At 42.8% G+C, this 20,880-nt stretch overlaps 1 protein-coding gene across 2 annotated transcripts; it reads right to left on the reverse strand.

Annotated features, from left to right (window-relative positions):
• Positions 1 to 159: 159 nt before the first annotated feature.
• Positions 160 to 19,833, reverse strand: LOC104686274 (interferon-induced GTP-binding protein Mx-like). 2 transcript variants are annotated; one of them, XM_010394652.4, is made up of 14 exons: positions 19,475 to 19,833; positions 16,176 to 16,539; positions 14,489 to 14,681; positions 13,500 to 13,637; positions 12,049 to 12,203; positions 10,766 to 10,904; positions 10,080 to 10,278; positions 9,248 to 9,326; positions 8,156 to 8,278; positions 7,217 to 7,358; positions 6,159 to 6,317; positions 5,347 to 5,423; positions 3,828 to 4,064; positions 160 to 1,977 (listed from the first exon to the last, which is right to left on the reverse strand). In XM_010394652.4, the coding sequence occupies exons 2-14, from the start codon at positions 16,404 to 16,406 to the stop codon at positions 1,744 to 1,746; spliced, it is 2,106 nt and encodes a 701-aa protein (XP_010392954.1). In that variant the 5' UTR covers positions 16,407 to 16,539; positions 19,475 to 19,833; the 3' UTR covers positions 160 to 1,743. The 2 variants fall into 2 exon arrangements, with proteins under 2 accessions (XP_010392954.1, XP_010392953.1); XM_010394651.4 differs by having other exon boundaries at positions 14,489 to 14,684; positions 19,475 to 19,832.
• Between the last annotated feature and the right edge of the window lie 1,047 nt (positions 19,834 to 20,880).

A 20,880-nucleotide genomic window follows, 5' to 3' on the forward strand; every position in this document is an offset into this window, starting at 1 on the left:
CAGGAACTGTTCCAGTCACGGGACCAAGGGTCCTTCTGCCCGCGCAGGGAACACAAACCAACCCATGGGAACGAGGCTGAGCAGGGGCAGGGAAACCCCGTGTCTGTGCCCTCAGGGCCCCTCTGCCAGGGCTACACGGCGGGGGAGGGACCCCAACAGTCAGCAAAGAGATTTTTTTAATTCCAATATTTCAGGCCCTTGAACAAACCCAGAGAGCAGGGTGCCCAGGAATGCTGAATGTCTTTGGTGGCTGGGTCTGGTGAAATCACCCTGAATTAATTGAATTAAATAAGGAAGTTTAGCCTGCAGGCAGTGGCTTGAGCGAGTTGCACCCTATTTTGTTATTCCACCTCATGCTGCCTGGAGCAATGTGTCCTTGCCTCTCCTCTTTAGGTGTGAGATGGGTGTTTTCAATAGCACTTGTGCATCAAGTGCACCTTGGGGCATGGGGATACAGTGAAATAGCCCATGAGTTGAAAGTACTTTCAAAACAGAAATTAAAAAATTAAGTTGTTACAGGTCTGAGGTGCTTTTTCTGTGGCTTCTGACCTGCATCACTGCAAGTCAATGGTAGCAAAATCATGTACTGGAAGAAAGGAGAAACTGGCTGCAGTGTTCAAGAGGGTTAAGGAAGCTGGATCTTGGGGTGAATGCTGTACCAGAAGTCAGGCACCAGCTGCAGTTCCATGCCACAGGGACAAACACTTTCTGTCATTTCTAGCCTGAAGAGAAGGCTTCTCTTGCAAGAAACTTGGAAATTACTACATCCCACACTGGTATAAGCACATTTTTTCTAGCTGGATACTGACATTACTTTTGGTGCACAAAGCACTCTATGAAAAATATGTCATGAACACGGTGTGTGATAACATATTTTGCATTAGCTTTCATGAAATGAAGGAGATTTTGGAAAGGTTCTCCTTGCCCTGGGGAGGGGAAGGAGAAAAGCAGCAAAACACATGCTGAGACACCCTTGTAACATTTAACATCCTGGGAGGTTTCATTCCTTTTGGACATCCAAATCCTGCTCTCCAGTGCATTGCCCATCAGTCCCAAACTTTCAGGTGATGCTGCAGACATCTGAGAGAAAGAGCTTCTTGGCCCTTCTGCAAATCAGACAGCTGGGAAAGGAGACTGAACAGAGCCAATGGCATCCTCTGGATGAAGTGGAGTAAATAAACTTTCTTTTCCTTCTAGGCTGGAGCTGTTTCATGCCCGCTGTGTGCTCCCTCTCTCCCTCCTGGGCTGACTTAGTGGTGACACTTTGCAGAGGTGTCTTTTAGGTGATAGCAGGAAAGAGAACAACCCCAGCAAGACAAAAACACAAAGGGAAGTGGGAGATCACGAGTGTCACGCACTAAGCTTCATTGAGGAACAGTTAGATAATTTGATTTCTCCAGCTTGTGAATTACACAGCTCCCATCATTAAAAAGAGAAAAACAAAAACAACAACAAAACATGTAATCCTCAGAGTGGTAGCTTTTTAGTGCTTATTTCAGTGGTTCACAGAGTTTCACAGTTTCACAGAGTTAAGTTTCATTAAGAAAATGTTTAGAAATGGGATAACGTTCATTAATCACAACTTCCCCAGTGGAGCCCTTTACGTAAAGGCAGCTGTTTGCATATAACTGATTATGGAAAATAAAGAAAAACTGAACTCTAGTATTAAAGGTCTGGGCTGACGTTACATTTTTCAGTAATGCTAGAAGATGAGGAGAAAAAAACTTCTGAAAAACAAAGAAGTTACAACAAGCTGAAGTCTCTCAGGTACTGGCAGGCTTTGCTGAGACGATCAACTCGTTGGCTGAGGTAATTCCTGGTTTTAGCAGCTTCAGTGTCCTCCTCAAGGAGAAAGTTTAACTTCTCTTTATCTTGCAAAAGTTGCAGCATTGCGGTCTGCACATTTTCTCCGAAGTCATGAAGGACAGAAGACAGGATGATCAGAGGAATCTGATTGGAGAGGCGTTTGCTTGCTCCCTGCAAGATAGGGGGGAAAAAGGCAAAATACTAAATTGGTAAAAAGAACTGAAAAATGAAGGGTCTATAGATAATCTGGTAAAAACAAAAGTGGTACCAAGGTTTTAAAATGTTGGACTGAATTACTGTTCAAGAAGGGAATACTGCTATGAACTAAAAAATGTTTGCAACCAGTCTCTTTTGTGCCTGAAATCTAAAAATTAGGAGTCATGGGGATGTCAGCTGTTGCTTTTCTTCCCTCAGCAAACTAAAGCCCAGGCAGGCTGTTCTCTGCTCAGCTCTGTCAGCTGTCACTGGGACAAGTTATAGGAGGACATTCCTGACAAACAGAACTTGTGCAGTTTCTGGTGTCCAACCTGTCTTCACTGAATGCTAACAATATGTTTTGGTGCAGAACATCAAAGAGTGATTTTTCCTGAAGCTGGTAAATTCCTCTATTAGATGGTGGCATTTAGATGGTATTTCTGATGTGGTTGTTCTTTTAAGTGTAAGACAGCTTTGGAGGAAGCTTTAGCCTTAAGGGGAAATGTCTGTGCCTAAGTTACATCTATTGATATCTCCAAGAGATCATCTCCTGTCTGACCTGACCAACTGCCTGGTCGATTTATGGATGCAAACTGAAACAGACCAACCTAGAAGAGCTTGTGGGGCCCTTTCCCCATGGACATCCTGGTGCTTTGGGGCAACATGAGGTTCTAAACCTCTCCCAACTCTGGGAAGTGGCTGCCTCCAGCCCTCCTGGTACTGGGTGAGCACTCAGACCTAAGTGCCTTTCTGCAGTTGAGAGGTTCTGTCTTTCTTTTTGTAATACAACTTGAAAATGGCATTCGTAGCTCCTATAGGGTGTAGGCAACCATGGACACTTAAAAGAGCTTCCATCTCATTCAAACTGCATTTGGCCTTGCATAAGTCAGTCCCACGGAGCTGTGATGCCCTGGCAGTTGGGGTTTTTTTGTTGGAAATGGCTCTCAGGTCATCTACAAAAATATTTAACTGCAGGTAAGACATACAGCAGAGTGTGTAGCAAGGTGAGACGGAAGGGCTTATGCACTCCTGGCTTTGTTTCTTGTTCTCTGAAAGCTAATGGTTTTCTCTTTATCAGCCTGAGCAGCCTGAACATTTAATTGCAGGGATTTGTCACAAACCCTACTCTTGGAATTCAAAGTGAGCTGCTGCCTACCTTCCTGCATTGTTAATATTGAACTTGCTGCTTTCTGAGGGAGTTTTATGACAAAGCAAGTCTGGATACTGCGTGCTCTCTTTTCTGTCTTTCTTTAACATGATCCTTTATTTAAACACCCCATTTGTCTCCAGAGACTTCACTTAGAGGGTGCTACCTGCAATACAGCAGATGCACTCTGATCTCTACAGACAGCTGATATATTATAATGTAATGTTTTATTATTGCTCCTCCTGCTGCAGTAGTTTAGGATCTGACTACAAGCCGCTGACACCACTTTCTGCTGGCTGCAGGAATATGCAGTGGCTTGAGGCTGACCTGAGCCAGACTGGGAGGTAGCTAACAAGTGGTTTAGGAGCTCTCACTTTGACACCTTCAGGCTTTCCTAATCACCATATCCAGCATCCTGCAACCATCTATCCCCAGCGACTGTGCTGATACAGCCCAGCTTTGTCCTGAGATCCTCATCACTGGTCAGAAGCTCCAAGGAGTTTGTACAGAAGCTGAGCATGTACCTGAATGAGACACTTAGATACCCTCTGGCTGCTATCCCTGCATAGTGGTAGTATGGCATACAGGGCGATATTGACCCCAGCAAGATCTGCTCGAGGGGTATCTGCTACAGTACTCAGGGGGCAGCAAATCTCTGTACCACAGCCTGTGAACTCACAGAGAAGTAGGCGCTCGTGTGAGAAACCATCTCTGTGACAAAAGAGGGCTCCTTTGGATCAAGAAACTGCAGATCTTTCCCCATGGCAAGGTTGGGGCCGTTTTCTGCCTTAACGGCATTTAAAGCACCAATGTAAAGGTCATCCTGGCAGTACACAATTCTCTCCATTTTAAACTGTGTCCGGATATGTCTTTCAGCCTCTGCTGCTTGTTTGTCTCGAATGTCTTCAATTTTCACCTGCAAAAGAAAGCAACAAGAAGTCCTAAGACATTTGTTTCCTTTGGAAAGGGTCCAGTGCTTAGCAGTGGCCCCGGGGAATGGCAAGGTGGGCACAGTGTTCAACTGCCCTTATGCAGCACTGTCTAATCCCAGACCATGGGAACATGGAATAATGCTTTAGACTGTGGTTCCTCTTTTGTGAAAGAGCACAAAACATGGCTTTTGTCCCCTCCTTATGGACGAGTGGGATCAGCCCAAACCTGGTGCTTGAAGCCCAAAGGAAAATACCTGTTGTCAGCAAACCAACCCTGCCCAGCCCCTCCCTGTCTGACGCTTTTATTGCAGCCATCTGATGCTTTCTGGCCTTTTTGATACTTCCATCTAAAAGTCTGTGGGGGTGGCAAAGTTCCCTCAGTCATGCTCAAATTCCCTTAAAATGCTTTCCTAGCACCCCTAAGAAAACACCCCATCTCTTTTCTCATATCCAGTGTCTGCCAGAACTTCTTCCCTCTTCATTCCTCTCACTGTGTAGTACCTAAAGACCCTGCCTGAATACCTCTGTGTTTGGATGAAATAATTTATTTGTTCACCAGCTGGTTGGCCTGGGAGCTTAGTAGGGTTTGACCAGGCAAGTCAAATAGCAAACCACCTATTTCACTCACATTTGCCTCTGAGTTTCCTTTTTCAGCAGTACCCTGTGAGTGAACTCTGTTTCCTGGCTGCCAGTATTGCTTCTCATCTCTTCTTCAAAGCTCTTTCTGAGAAAAGGCCTTCAAGGACATCCATATCACTGAACTCCACCCCAAAACATGCTAATGCCCAAACTGTGAATGGTCATCTTCTAGTTTTTTCATAGCTGGATGATTTTTGGCTTGTCTCCTCCTGCTCCCTTTCATCAAAGATGACATTCCTGCACTGGCTAAAACCCTGGCTTGCTTTCAGAGAGGGTAAAACACTGTTTAGCACTCTGACAAATCATTGCAGGACTTAAATTTGAAATTGGTGATAAACTCTTCAAGGCAGCCATACCAGGTTTTCTTTGCATTGTGTTGCAAACATCAAGAATGTGAGCAGAATGAATAAAGAATGTATATATTAGATCTTGTAAAAGTTGTACAAAATGCACTTTCATTAGTGCCATTACAATCATGCTAACATTTTCAAGATATTCCTTATTTTCCTGCAAGAAATTCCACACTTGCACAAGGGTAATGCAATGAGACAGGTACCACAAGCATGGAAGCATTTACAAATGCCATTCCATCTTTTGAGTTATCTCAGGTTATAGGTAGTGCCTCACCTTGGCAGCTCTGCTTAGATTGTGGAAATTAGCAAAATTCCTTTTAACGAGTTCCATAAATTTCTCTTCAACCAGTTCTAAGGGAAGAACAGAGAGACAAAATAAAGTCAGGTAAGTAAGTGGGGTTTTTAAGGTATTAATATGAGTCTTGGGAGATTTTCTGTATTCATTCAGAAATAGCTGACCAGCTGTATATTCTGCCTTTATGATCAATACAAACAAGTAGAAATTTAGTTTTCCAGGTCCAAGAGTGTGACCACTTAACACCTGAGAGATTGAATAACAGTGAGATTTTCTTGGATAAAGCAGTTTCTGTGCTTACAGACACTGAGTCTGGCACAACACAGAAGAGACAGGATCACAACATCATTTCTCCTTGGGTGCTTTTTACTGGATGAGTTATGTACCCTTTCCTTCAGCCCCAGCAGTCCTTGTATAATACATGCAATGTCATGCAAAAAAAGCTGTGTTCCCACTTCAGGGTTGTGAATTCCACTCCCTGGGTTTGGGAATACCAAACTGGCACTAGGTACTTCTACAGTACTGCTTCCTTGCTTTGTTATTTATTATACAGTTATTATTTTCTAACTCCCTTCTAAGAGCCAGTGGGAAAAGTATGAACAAATGCTGGAGACCATGGGTGGAGATTGAAGGCTCTAGAGAAGGAGCAACCCCCAAGTCGAATCAGATTTACTTCCTCACTCTGAAGGATCCTGAGAACATCAGTGAGAGCATCAGCTTCTCCTGGAAAATAAACTCGTCAGGCCCAGCAGAGTCTCCCACACAAGAGCCCCCCGTGGCCTGGGCCATACCCATCACGCTGTTCAGGATCTCAACTGCTGGCTCCTCCAGTTCTCTGATCTGCTCTTTTATAATGTCCTCAAAAGTCCTGTAGTTGCTGAAGCCTGGGAACTCCCGTCCACGGTACTGGTCTTCATATTTCCACACTCTACTGGGGGTGTTTTTTTTAGCTGTAATGGTAAAGTAACATTGCTTTGCTACTAAATCACTCCGTTTATACGTTTCAGATTTAAGAAGGAAGTTTATTTCTCCTCTTTGAGTTGTTCTTGAGAGGAACAACAACTGAGATCATTTTTTGTTACCACTGAACAGAGCTAACACATTGTGGCTCAGTGAATGAGCCTTCTCACACATGGCATCGAGCATCTGACTGACAGAAGATATGACAGGGCAGAAAAATTTTGGTTCTTCTTGGTATTTTTACCCCCACAGAAGTAGCTGGCCATTACCAGTCACTTCCAAGTTTAAAAAAAAACCCTGAACAAAACAAACCTCCAAGCTCACGAAACACTTTTAAACACTTTTTCCAGGGAATCTACTGTTGACTAGCTGTTTTTATTTAAGATATCACAGTCAATGTTTCTTTGTTGATATTATACAAATGTGCTATATTTTTTTGTATGAGGTATCACCTTAGCCCAGAGCTAAAGTGGAACAGACCCCACCCAGATTCTAAACTATTAATAGCAATAATAAAATAAAAACATTAGCACTAATCATAAAAATTATTACATAGATTATTATTACTTATTATTATTCATTGGTGTTGCTGTTATTTAGAAGAGTGGTTCAGAAAATCACCAACAAATTCTGTGCCAGTGTCTTGATTTTATTGCTATGCTGGGAGAAGAGACAAGCACTGACCCCTCTGTAATGACAGCATTTAACACAAACTATGTCCGTGTCCCCAGGGACCAGAGCATAACTTGCCTAACACCACAACAGATGGATGCTCCTGGCTTCTTGTTCTTAAATTTATTGAAAAATATTTATTGAAGATGCTGTGTCTAGGTTTAAAAGCAAGGGGATGGGCTCTCAGGACAGCTGCCAGGATGGTTTCTGTGCTTACCCCTTGCAGCACACTCCAGGAGAATCGCGCCCCACGTTCGGAACTCCTTGCGGATCTTCGTGAACAGCCTGACTTCATCTCCAAACAGCTGCTCCTCTCCCCGCGTGGTCCGAGAGATGTCTTGGTTAAAGAGTTTGATCAACTGCAGAGAATTGAACAACAAGTAGGCAATTTAGTAAAGTTCCATTTCTTCAGGTTAATTTGTGGATGTTAAGTAAATCTGCAGTTGTTAGATGTTAAAGCAGGGACACATTTCATAAAAAACATCCCTTTCTTGCATCTTTTATGCTCTTAGCTCCTGGAGTTGTTTTCTTTTTGTTGTTGTTGTTGTTGTTTTTTGGGTTTGTTTTTTTTCTTTTTTCCCCAAACTGTCACAGCTAGAGGAGAACAAACTTGATACTCTTTTGTTTTCCCCCCTGTAGACTTTTAGAACCATTTACTAAATTCTAATAAGCCAGACTTGCATGAAGCCTGATGAGCTTTCACAAGCACCTCTCCTGCCTGCTGAAGGCTTACTGTGAGGGACTAACTCCCTGAGATGAGACACTTAGATGGAAATCACATTTTGCAGATCACATTTTCATATCAGTAATACATCTGATCTTATGAGCGCTGTAAACAATGGGAACCCTTCAAAGTGTTGAGCAGGCAGGAGGATAAGTTTTCCCTCGCTGAGATGCTTGATTTTGACCAATCAACCAAGTTGTTTGGCTTTTTTGTCCCATAATTACAGGAAAAAAAATGCTAGAAGGTGCCATGAGCTCCTGTGGTCCATTATTTTTGCAGGTGTGGCTTGTCTCTGTTACCCTCAAAGCACTTCAGTGACAGATACCACAAACTTCCTGGTGGTCCATGTTGATGTTTTGATAATTTCAAGCGGTTTCTTTTTCTCCCCCAGTTACCTCCTTGCTCTGCTCTGTGACCAATACTGATACTTACATCTGTGAGGAAAAGCAGCTTCTCAGACTCTGTTCTGGGTGTGCCTCTGTTGTACCTTTGCAGATCCTGTAATGTTTTATGGAGGGTGTCACGAACTTGGCTCTCCAGTGCTGGCAAAGTTTTCTGGGGAGGAGACAGTGAAGCAGGAAATTGAGATAGGTTGAACCTGCCTGGTTTTGGAAGGAAAACAAAATCCCTCTAAGAGTGACCTACACCTGCACAGGATCTTTGCTATTTCTACAAATCCAAGAGCTCGCTGTCTGTGTCCCATGTGCACTAGTGGGATAACGTGGAAGAGCAAATATGGCCTTCATTGAGGGAATGCAAGGGGCCAGGATCTCCCTGAGGAATGAGGCTGGACCTCACTGTGAGTTGGGCAGAACAGCTGCAGGCTAGGGCAAGATGCCACCCACAGTGAGCCAAAAACTGTCCTCACAGGTTGTGCCAGAAAGGTTGTGATGAGGTGGTGACTGCTCAATTCCTGATAAATATCTGATGGAACATGGCTGTGTAATTGCTTATTTTCTGTAACTTACATAAATAATTTTTTTTTCTCCTTTGAGACTGAATTTAGAGGTTCTCTATAGTTTAGCGTCTTCCCTTAATGGAATAAGATAAATTACATACAGATATATGTATATCAAATAAACCCCCCAATATCCTTACATTAGTATAGTAATATAATAGAACATCTTGATGTTTTGAAGACATTTTCAGTTAAATAGAAATCACCATGTTTCAGTAAGCTGACAGCACTAACTTGTCACCCTGGTGATCAACATACCTCATAAACAAAGAGAAGTATCAAAAAGAAGCTGCCACTGAAAAGGCAGGAGTTACGAGTCACAAATAGATGAAATAATTTGCTTATTGTTGATCTGCAGTTAAAAGGCAAATCTGAGGACAGAGCATGGGGCTTTTTACCTCTGCCTCTCAGTTCAGTTTGTTCTCAGATCACTGGGTTGAAGGATCATTAAGCACTGTCTGTGCATATAAAGATGAAATCCGACTGCAGTCCAAGGCTGAAGGGTTGAACTAGATTTTAGGTAGTAACTGATACAAACAGCTCAGCATGGGACCTCTGTTACTTACAATAATGTGTTTCACAAGTTCATTTGTGAGCTTCTCTGCCAAATGGGGGATAGTAGCCTTTCCTTCTTCCATAACAGCCCTGTGAAAAAAGAGGAAAAGGTGGGTTTGGATAGCCAGGCTGTGCAGGGCAAGGAGGCAGCACTGATGCTCTGCTCTGTTTTCACTAGTTGTATTATGCAATTTGAGTAAAAAAAGAGTCTCTGGGCCATGCTGGTGCAGATGTGGCAACAGCCCAGGACTCTCTGGGCACTTTTATTCAAGAGTTGTTTGACAGCTACTGACTGAACGAAGGGAAACAGAAAAGAATCTGAAATAAAGCAAATTCTAACAGCAGATAAATGTGCTGCTCTACTATTCCTTCATGTGTGAAGCTCATTGATCCAAAACCCTTTTTAGATGCCATTCTCTGTATTATGATTGATCAGCTGCTGAGTCATCTGGGCAGCCTGTGCCCTCAGCACAGCCTTTCCTTCTCATGCTGTTTCACCATGTTTTCCAGTGAATAGAAATACTTCAGTGCCTGACTTGAAGTGCTCAGATGCTTAACTCAAATTCTTTGGGACTATTCTGAACTTCTGAAGTTCATTGCACTTCCCCCATGTATTTTGCATCAAAAAAAAAAACAAAACCCCAACAAACCAACCTTTTAAAAGTTTATTTGGTTACGTAAAAATCTTCTGGGTTACTGAAACACAACCCTACATGGGCAACGAGAAATAATGAGTATAATTAATACCTGTTTGTAACCCCTAAGTTAAATCTCAGCAAATCAACAGGAAGCTTTGAGGTGACTTTAACATGTTTTTGATGAGAACTTTTCTGCGAGGAGTACCTGAACTGTTTGTGACTCTCAAAGAAGTTTCTTTCGTGTTGGATTGCAGCAGCCAAGGTCATTCTGTTGTGGATGTCCTGCTGCCCACGGCACTTCACGATCATGTACCCTTTTTTGAGGGGGATTACCCTGTTTTGCACTACCTTAACAACAGACTCTTCAGTCCCTCTGTCCACCAGGTCAGGTTTTGTGAGGACTCCTGTAAAATTAAAAGAGAAAGTTACCCACCAAGCAGGAACACTCTGTACTATGTTCTATAAAGCAATTTTTTTGTATTCTCTCTCCTAGAAAGCTCTCAACTCCTGGGTTTTGTACTGTAAAACTCGCTCTGTGGTTGGCCTCCCACCACGTCTTTTGCTTTGCAAACCTTTTTTACCAAGCAGCAGCAAAGCTTTTTTACCATTAACTTCAGATTAACTGCCATTAACTGAGATTTTCATCTTCCAGTTATTCATAACATGAGTGCCAGCAAGATACCAATCTAAGGGATTCTTGGAGCTGCTCAGGAATTGTGACTAGAAACATTTGCAAATATTTTCTTTAGGCTGCTTTCCTTATTTGTTTTTTTTTTCTTCTAGTAGCTAATTTCACAGATCTGGTGCAGAACACAGGACATCAGCCCTCATGGGGAAAAAAACCCCAAGATTTGCCCTCCTTTTCAACTCATAGCTTACAAATTCTCTCACCTATTGTCCTTTCTCCACTGGGGTCCACCTCTTGAGCCATTTTCAATGCTTCTGTTGTTGCAATATCCACATTACATGGCACCACGACCAAATTGACTGTCTCTTTGCAGCCAATAAATCTTTTAAGTAGCATTTTGATCTGCAATTCAATACAGCAGTGAGGAGGTTCAGTGAAATCAGACGTTTGCTTCTTGTAGGATGTGACAATTTCTAACAATATGAGCCACTGTGTGATGACATTAAATGCCACATATGTTGAGGGTAGTATTACATGCTGGAGGATGGCATGGAAAGGGGTCAGCAGAAGAATGCAGACTCTTTTCTGATGTGAGGATTAATCCAGACATCTGGCTTGAATGAGACCAGACTAATGTTGTTAAGCCTGTCTTGAGTTTAACATCTTGTGCATATATAATCTTTCATTATGGAAATATTAAAGGTATTTGATATTTAATCACATGTAAGAAAATCTGGTTCTGATGTGTAGGTTCACACTTATGGAAAGAAAGCAAGCTCAATTCTGCTGATAAATCTCAAATTTGTATCTCTGAAAGGAGCACAAATGTCTTTGGCTTACATTTCAGTAGAATGTTTGTGGGAAAATTCAAAAAAAAGCCAAAACAGAAGCTGCACATGGCATCTAGTTGGCATTTTTCTGTTTCAATGCCAAACTAAACGAGTTTCTCATAATTTGTGTTGTTTTGCAGAAGCTTCACACAGCCCTATTGTGCTTCTTCTGCAGTAAATCAATTCTCCTTTTCACCCGGATTTTGGTAAAGATGCCTCTCTTTTCTACTCCCCATCCCTCCCAATTTCTGACAGGCTGCAATGCTTTAGACTCCATCTCTGGAGCATGCAGACAGCTGGGGACAATGGTAATGTTTGGATTTTATCACATCTGCTGCTTTCTTCTCAATACAATAGAAAGATTGCTATCTAACTGTCAAATTAAATTACTCTCCTCCCAGAAAGTAAAGCCCAGACAAGCCAATCTTGTCTCATTTCTATTTGGTATATCTAGTTTAGTTTGGGCTCCTCTTATTCCAAATTCCTATTTAAAGGTATTTTAGGAGAAACAACACACCCAGCTCCTGCACATCACTCTCACAGCAGGTTTTATCCAACTAGAGCTTTATTTGCATTCCCCAGCATTTATTCTAAAAGCAGCCAGAGGAAAAGCAGAGATCCCCTCCACTTATTCTGTTTACTTCACAAAAGGTCTGCTGGGACCCCTCAAGGGATGAGACCCTGGGCACAGACTGGCACACGAGGCCGAGTTTTACCTGGTCCCCGATGTCTTTCGGCTGGTCCCCCACGGCCACCCTGGCAATTCCAGGAAGATCAATTAGTGTCAGGTCTGGGACATCAGGGGACTGAACTTCCAGGGAAATCAACTGTCCACTAATGGCACCTCTAGGACCGGCCACAACATCCTGGGCTGTGAAAAGAGCAAGGCAATGCACACAAGCTTCAGATGGTGCATCAAACCAAAGCTGAACACAACGACTTTGAAAAGTACCTACTACCACCTGAGGCTCTTTTAGGCTTGGCTTTTTCTTTCAGATCCAGCCACACACTTAAATCCATTTATGCAAAAATCAAAGGAAATTATCATGCAGCACAGGGCGATGTGAAGTCCTGTTGGAATATGAACTGTAATATTTTACAGAGCATATATTTATGGACTCTCATGTATGCAGACAAAATACATGTAAATAAACCACAATGAAAGGGATCAGGTAAAATACTGGTCAGTTGTAGAAATACCTCCTCAACAACAAGTGACTTTGTAGGCATTAATTAATCCTTGGATGCCTTGAAAGAAAAATAGGTGCTGTTCTATACTCTTCACATTTTGATAGGGAGATTGAGAGTAAATTGTCCCAGATCCTACAAGGCAATAATGCTTGAACTGTGAACACAGAGAAGCAAGGAAACCCCACAGTCATTCTCATGAGAGATTTTCAGGTCTTTAATCACCTTACTTAATTCATACCAATCACCTGGCCAGTTTTGAGAATATCCAAATAATGTATTGAAAAGCTAATAAAAAAATAGAAAGAATAACAGTGTGCAGAGCTATTCAAGGGAGTAAGGACAATCCAACTTTCACATTTAGGGCAAGTGCTCACTGCCCTGTGGGTAAGAACACTGATTTCTTACACAGCACGAAATGCCATAACAGCAAATGTGACGTGCAAAGGGCAGTGACCGAGCCCGTGGTCACAGTACCTGGCAGAAGCTCTCTGTCCTCCACCCTGCCTTCTTGCAATTTCCTCCAAAATCATTAGATTTCCAACCAGAGACACCGCAAGCTCTCTGGGCTTTTGAACTGATGACAGGAACCATTTAAGGCTTTGCATGTTTACAATTTGACAGACAACCTCCCCAAACCAGGAAACCAGGAAACCAGGAAGACACCAACCAGGTAAGACACAGCCTGAGCCTTTATCATGGATCAGGATAAAAGGATCATGGATCTAGCGGGTGGCATCCCTGCCCGAGGTGTTGGAACCAGAAGACTTTAAGGTTCCTTCCAACCCAGGCTATTCTGAGATCTTCATCATGGATCATCTTCACCACTGAAGCCCTGGTACAACTCCCTCGAGAGAGTTTCCTGGCCCAGCTTCTTCTGCTCTGAATCCAGCTCTTGGTGTTACTCCACAATCACTGTGGATGCTGCTCAGTCTAAGAGGAGGATTCAGAGGAAATGGAGCCAGCCAAATCCACTCACCTTGCCTTATTGCTCTGTCCACCTCAGAGGCGTTCTGGAGCTCCAGGGCAACATTCCGGTAGCAGATTTTCCCTTTCCATGGCTGGCCTTCAGGCACCCTCTTGAGTTTAAGTTCCAAGGGACAGCGAGTGACAATACCTGCAGCAGTTCCAAAGGCAGAGGTTGCTGTGCATGAAACACAGCCTCGAAGTGTGTGATGTACACAGGGTTGCCTAATGTTTCACACAAAAACATGGAAATGTTCCAAGAGATGCTGCCAGAGGGGGCTTGTCCAACTTCCTGCTCAGAGCAGGATTGTCACCAGTGCTCGATGAGGACAACCACGGCTCTTCCCAGACACGTCTGGCCCTGCAAACCTCCACAGATGGAGCTTCGCTCCTCTCTGGATGATCTGTTTCACTGCTGCAGCTAAGTCCCATGAAAAACTTTTCCACAAGTCCAGCCTGAAAGACTAGATTATATGGTAAACTCACACGGAACTTGCAGAATTTATATGTGTGAAAATACACACACAGAGCGGAAAAGCGGATCTTCTTGAGCTGCAAAGTCTTCCAACCATCATCTCTGACTTAATGCTTTAAGTAAAGGTCTTTGTACACTTTTTACACATAATAATAATAATAATAGAAATAATAGTAATAATGATAATAATAATAATAATAATGGTATCTGTAAGAAAATGTTGTTTAAAAAACCCAAACCAACCCCAGAAGCAAATTTAAAAACTGGTTTTCCATGGGAAAGTAATACTCGGCTGCACTGCTGTTTTCTGGGAAATGCACAGAATCAGGTGGGGCAACTACACCACACTTCTTACTCCTGCTCTCTTGACCACCTGGAACATGTGCCTTGATTTACTTTGTGGTGCCTCACTGGCACCTCCATGTCTCAGTCATGGAGTTATCCAATTCTAGACCAAAAAATAAAAAAGAAGAAAAAAACCCCCTTCCACCTCATCAAAGTGAAAACCTGAGAGAGTGAATTCTTACCATTGCCCCTGGGAAGAGCAACACCAGACAGGGCTTCGAGCACAGAACTTTTCCCAGAGCTCTGGTCTCCAATCACTGCAATTGCAGGCAAGGACAGGTCCTTTTCTATTCCAAGAGCTCTCAGGCTGTCGACAAGATCAATGCAGGGTCGGATCTTCTCCTCATACTGGTTGTACAAGGTGTGTTCTGCAGCCTGCTGGAGTTAAACTTGCAGTGAATTTTCCATAATTTAAAAAAAAAATAAAATTAGACTCATTTTGTACTCATTTTTCTTCAGTAAAACTTATTTACTGGCATCAAGCTGTATTTCATATCACTGTGCATCCTTACATCTCCAGGTAATAAACGGGTGTCTGGAAATATGAAAGAAACAGTTGAGGCTGGCTCAAAGATCATGCTTAGTAAAAATACCAAATTTTGGAAGCCATCCTGAGAAGGTAAAGAACACATTACTAAGTGTGCTTTGTTAATTTTTTTTAATAACAAGTTTTTTAATAACTGCCATTTTCTTCCACTCATCCACAGATGTACTGAATATGTGTATGCAAATGAAGACTGATCCCAGAAATCACTGAATTTGGTAAAGAATAACTTATTAGATCTTTATTTTGGAGTTTGAAGATTTAGTTTGTGCACAGACACCAAAAGTGTTCTGCTGTAACATTCTTAACAGGTGGCTGAAATATTTTAGATCATCATGGGTCTTCTTTATTTACCTCATTTTAGGCTCACATAAGGCATGGATATGAGTGGGTTGTTTTAAATGACTGATTATTGTCATTTTCTGGGTTTGATACATGTCCAGATATCAACACAGGCTCTTCATTTACATGAAAACAAAACAAATAATTTCCAGTCTTTGGCAAAATTCGTCCATCTGTTATTAAATAGGCTCAACTGAAGTATATAAAGATCAGCTTGGTCTCTTCTCCCTGTTCCTCTCTCCATGTTCCAGTCTGACTGCTGCATTTAGAGATGCAATTTTGGGAACACCAATCTGTTTCAGACATATTGGGCCAGACACATTCAACCCTGATTTTTCGAAAAGAAAAACTTACGTTTCTCTCCATCACTTTTATCCAAAAAAGATGCATCTAAAAGTATGTCTGTGGATCAGATGTACTCAAACAGAGCAGATTTTTTGGTTCAAGATGAGGAGGGCAGCACATATTACTGGAGGCAGGCATTTTAAACCCTTTTTGGTAACCCCTGCCTACTCTCTTCACTACAATGTTTAATAGCTAGCAAATTGTCAAAAAACTTCAATAACTGTGTCACAGACTTTAAACCAATCTGTGTTCAGTGGAAAATATCCAAGCAGGTTATTATTAACCTTTCTGTGCATTTCTGTTGAGGGTTGAAGAGCCTCAAGTAAAAAATATCTCAGCTTTTATGATTTCTGTTCAACATTTGTTGTTAGGATCAAAACAGATACATGTCACACATTAAACTGGCTTCTAGGCTGCAGCCATCTCTTTTTTTTTAGACCTGCATGGTTAATGTCTGCAGATTAATTGCAGGTACCTCTCTTCCTAGTTACACAAATAACTGCTTGGCCCTGATCCCAAAAGTCCTCCTTAGACCTAACAAGTGCAGATTGCCTGAAGAGACCAAGGGATTCATTTTGAGGCACAAAGTGAAACAACAGAGTAAGAGTGGGAGAATCTGTGCTCTCTTCTTGCCTTACCTTGTCCTCTTCTCCGGAAAACTCTTTCTCCAAGTCCTTCTGCTCATAGTCAGGCCTTCTCTCAAACATGTTCTCTGACATCAGATCAGCTTCTTCTGGTTCTTCTGGTGGGAGAGGCACTGTAACAGCTTCTGGATATGGTTTTAAGAAAGGAAATACAAACCCTTCTTTCTTTGGGGTATTTTTGGTTTTTTCAGAAGGTTGTTTGAATGCTGCTTTCTTTTTATCCATGACCCGCTGATTTTCTGGGCTTCCACGTAGGTTTTCCACAAGTGTGTAAATAAGTAATGAGTATTTTGGACCAAACCACTACACTCACTAAGCAGGGATCACTGCCTGGTCCAACCACTCTGAGGTGCAGCTTCTGAAATCAAACACAGGGCAGTGAGTGACTCCACCTTGCAACATTGATCAGAGCAGAAAAAAATCAAACACCACTTTTATTCCCTGATCCAAACCCTTGGTAGGTACCAGGTGCCACAGCTCTTTTCAAGTCACTGAAATTGGTCTCCAGAGAATAGACTTGAACCCTTCTCCCTACCTCTCTTACGCATTTTTTTTTTTGTATTAAAAAAAAAAAAATTGCCACGGGGAAAAAAAAAGTATTTGTTTTCTGTGGGAAAAAAAAGTTACACCAGCTTTTGCAAAAAAGCCAATTTTCCTTGATGAAATATTTTGCTGAAAGATGTTTGGAGAAGCTCAGTCAGCATCTGGGCATGATTGGAGGGAGTGTGAATCCTTCACTTCCTGGTGTCAGGAATGTAGGGCTGTGGCTGGCTCTGCATAGGTGGGACACACCAAGCTATGGTCTGCTAAGTGGCCATCTCACCTCTTTTGTGGAAGAAACACTTGTTAGAGGCAAGTCTGACTCCTGTTTTAGAAGCTCTGTATCGTGGTCCCCTCCTCTATAGCTTAAAACCCTCTCCCAAAAGCAGACTTTGCTTGATATGATGTTAGAGAGAAGGGAGGACTAGGAGGCCTTTTATTTCCTTGTTCAGCACTTCCTTATGCAGAAGTTTTGTTCTCTATTGGTGACTGAGGAAATTAGAGGCTTTTGGTGTGACATTTTCCAGGGAAGGTGATTTCCAGAGAGAGTGATTTAAGGGCAAAAAAGCAAGAGTACTTTTTCAAAGCTAGATTTTTTTTAGCCTTCCTCTGCCGAAACCAAGATCTGTTTAACTCAAACACTTCGGAAAACAAATTAGGAGACCCACATCTTTGCTTGCAATTAACTTCCTGTTCTGTTAATTTTGTTTTGGTTGAATTAAGTTTACAGGTTTTCTAATTTAAACAGATGCCAGAAGAAGATGATCAGACACAATGCAGGTTATACTTTCAACGTGTAAAGTTTAGAAAAAACACCACACACTGTAGCAGAGCAGTTGAGAGAAGGTTCTGGGCCAGGCACGGGAAGCTGGACACAGTGACTGCATGGGCATTTATAATTAGATTTATAATACAGTATGTAATAATACAGTATGTAAATATTGCCAGTGCAGTATCAAAATAACATCTCTATCATCTATTCCAATGGATTATAATCAGGTCACGGTCCTTCCTGTTGAGTCACAAGTGAGTTCCCCCTGCTTCCAAAACTTCTCAGAGCAGCCTAGGTGCAACCTGGTCCACTTACTCTCAGATTTGGTCAACAGTCCATGTCTAAGGAGTTACAGTATGAGCAGGTTCAGCTGGAAATGTACAGATTTACAGTCTTTGGCCCTGCAGAATTCACCATTACAAAGCAACAAAGCACCTCTGGGGCTCCTTTAGGATTTTATGTCTATATTTGGGTGGACCTTGAATTTATACACCTGTCCAAAAGCGTTGGAGCTGGAGGTACCTTGTGGGTATCCCTGGTGGGGGCGCTGGGGGAAGTGGGGAGAGAAGGGGGTGGGAAGTGGGGGAAAATCAACCCAGAAACTCCCTGCAACTTTGGGACACCAGGCTGCCCTGTTGGCCCAGTCTCCAGCAGCATTTTATATCCTTTTTGTGGCCAGTGTCCACCAAAGCTAAACACAGACATCTCAGCTCCTGCTCTCTGGAATGAATTATTTATGCAAACATCCAGACATCCCGCAGTAACCCCCTAGCGTGTTTACTTAAGACAAACCCCATGGCTATCACAGAGGTGGAAGGGATATGGAGGGGGCTGAGGATGCATGAGGAGACCCAACTACCTTTTGTCACCCTTTACAAACATCGAGATGGGGTGCAGACCACAGGGTACACACACACACACCAGCCCCGAACAAAGGCACCTGCAGTCAGCACCAGAATAAACAAACGTGTGGATTTCTGAGGCCACACCTCTGTTCTCCCCCTGGACCTGGAAAGGGTAAGTAGGTTGTGTAACCCTTCCCTGTGCCACATGGCATAGTGATTTCTTTGTGTACTGAGCCGTGACAACATCGGATGGAAGAAAGGGGGAGAAGAAAACAAAACAGCTGCAATTTTTAAGAGCCCTTCTACAATGGGCCAGAATCCACATGTGAAACATGACACTTGGATGACATGATGATACTGAAAGTCTGCCAACAATTTCCTCTCACCAGAGCTGCCCCTGCCTCCTTTGCTGGGACAATACTGATTTCCTTGAGCTATACCTGCAGAATTTGCCTGCCTGTGTGTGGGAAGCCTCTCCCAGCACAACACGAAGCACTCTGCTGCTCGCCCACATCTGCACAAACACCAACCTGCTCATGGTTCTGAAGAGGAGTTGCTTTGTTTTTTTGTAATGAGCCTTTGGCTTTGCATCTGGAGAAGATGAGAAGCCCCTACCAAAAAAATCCCCTCTCAAATCCAAGGTACAGAGCTGCAGTGCTGAACCCACACAGTTCTTGGATTATTCACTCTCTGTCCAGCCAGAGGAGCACATAGACTTCTGGCTGGCACATCCTGTGACTTCAGGATAAATTTTTGGGTAAATCTCACAGTTTCTGTGTTGTATGTTTATTAACTCTAGCTGTCTTCTCATAAAGAAAATGAAGCAATGCAAAGCTTACGATCCTACTCATAAATAGTGCTGGCTAGATCATCTTGCTGAATACTGGCTTTAAAAAAAATTAAATGCCATCTCTCAGTTGTCTCCTTTTAATGAGGAAATAATACTAACATCTTTTCTTTTTTTTTGCCACTCCAGAAAGCAAATAATCCTGCTCCTAGCAACTTTGTTTAAACACACTTACTTTAGACACTTTTTGAAGCCTTGTCACATTAAAATGAATGAAGATAACAGTAAAAAATTGCATTACTGTTTTTAGAAGGAAAGGAGAAACTTACCCTTGTAAGGAGAAACTTACCTCCTGTAGCAAGGAGAAGCAGTGACTTTCCGAAACTTCTTCAGATGCATTTTTATATACAGGCTCCACCTACCCACTACGATGAGAAACAGCAGAAATGAAACTAATTCTCACAGGAGAAATATTTGGCTTCTGTGGAAATGACCGGGCTGTTTCAAAAGATAGATTTGCCACAAGTGGGTACCATGTGCTTACCTTGCACCTGGCTCAATTAAGGGCATGGTTATCTTAACACATGGATTGTGTCCACAGAGAATGGGAGACCTCACAGCCATAAGTTCAGAGAGCCATAGAATGTTAGAATGGGTTGGGTTGGAAGGACACAAAGATGATCTTGTTCCACGCCCTCTGCCATGGTCAGGGACAGGGACACCTTCCACTGTCCCAGGCTGCTCCAAGCCCCGTCCAACCTGGCCTTGGACACTGCCAGGGATTCAGGGGCAGCCCCAGCTTCTCTGGGCTACCTGTGCCAGGGCCTCACCACCCTCACAGGGAAGAATTTCTTCCTAATATCCAATCTAAACGTACTTTCTTTCAATTTAAAGCCATTCCCCCTTGTCCTAATACTACTTGCCCTTGTAAAAATCTCAGTCTTCTCACTGAACCCTCTCAGAAGACCAGCCACGCTTCTGTAACGCTCTTCAACAGATGATACCCAGGTGAAACTAAGCTTAATTATTGCTGAACTTTTAGTGAATTGTGAATTATTAATTAATCACTGTGTAGCCTTAGGATATTTAGCACTAATGCAGCAAATGCATTTATCAAAGGCAATTCTGAATCTGTTACAGCTGTCACCTCAAAACACAATTCTCAACTTGGCAAAACTGTCTCCATGAAAGTCCTTGGAGGGGCTCTGTCAGGCAAATGTGAAATTCATACTCTTAAGGTGACAGGTTTGTGATAGCTCTGGAAATAATAATGCAATGTGTTGGGTTTTTTCCTTTCATTTCCCTGTTATGTTTAGTGCACACCAGAAACCAAACTTGTCACAACACAGCTGAGCTCCTCCTTCCTTGGCTGTACTGTGTAATAGGATATCAGGGACAAATGGCAGCGGCATTTGGAAATAACTGCCTTTGAGCAAAAACGTACCTTTCCCCCCCACAAAAAGGCATCTCAGTGAGTCAGTTCACTCATGCCTGGGGCAGAACCTGCTGGTTCAAGCTGCTGTGCCCCACTCTCGCCTGCTGGGGATGCTGGTCCTGTGCCATCCAGGGGCCCTTTCAGCCTCCTCATCCCTCCATGCAAAAAGCACATGGGTGAGGGCCCCCTCCACACGAGAGGGATGTTTTTTCCACCTCCCAGTGAGACTTTCCAGCCCAGCCAGGGTGGGCAACCATGCCACCATTCACCTGGGCTGTGCCTTGGCTGCCAGAGGCTGCAGGGTATGGCTGAGGTTGTTG

This window comes from Corvus cornix, chromosome 1, assembly GCF_000738735.6.
Source record: "Corvus cornix cornix isolate S_Up_H32 chromosome 1, ASM73873v5, whole genome shotgun sequence".
In the NCBI taxonomy this organism is placed as follows: Eukaryota; Metazoa; Chordata; class Aves; order Passeriformes; family Corvidae; genus Corvus; species Corvus cornix.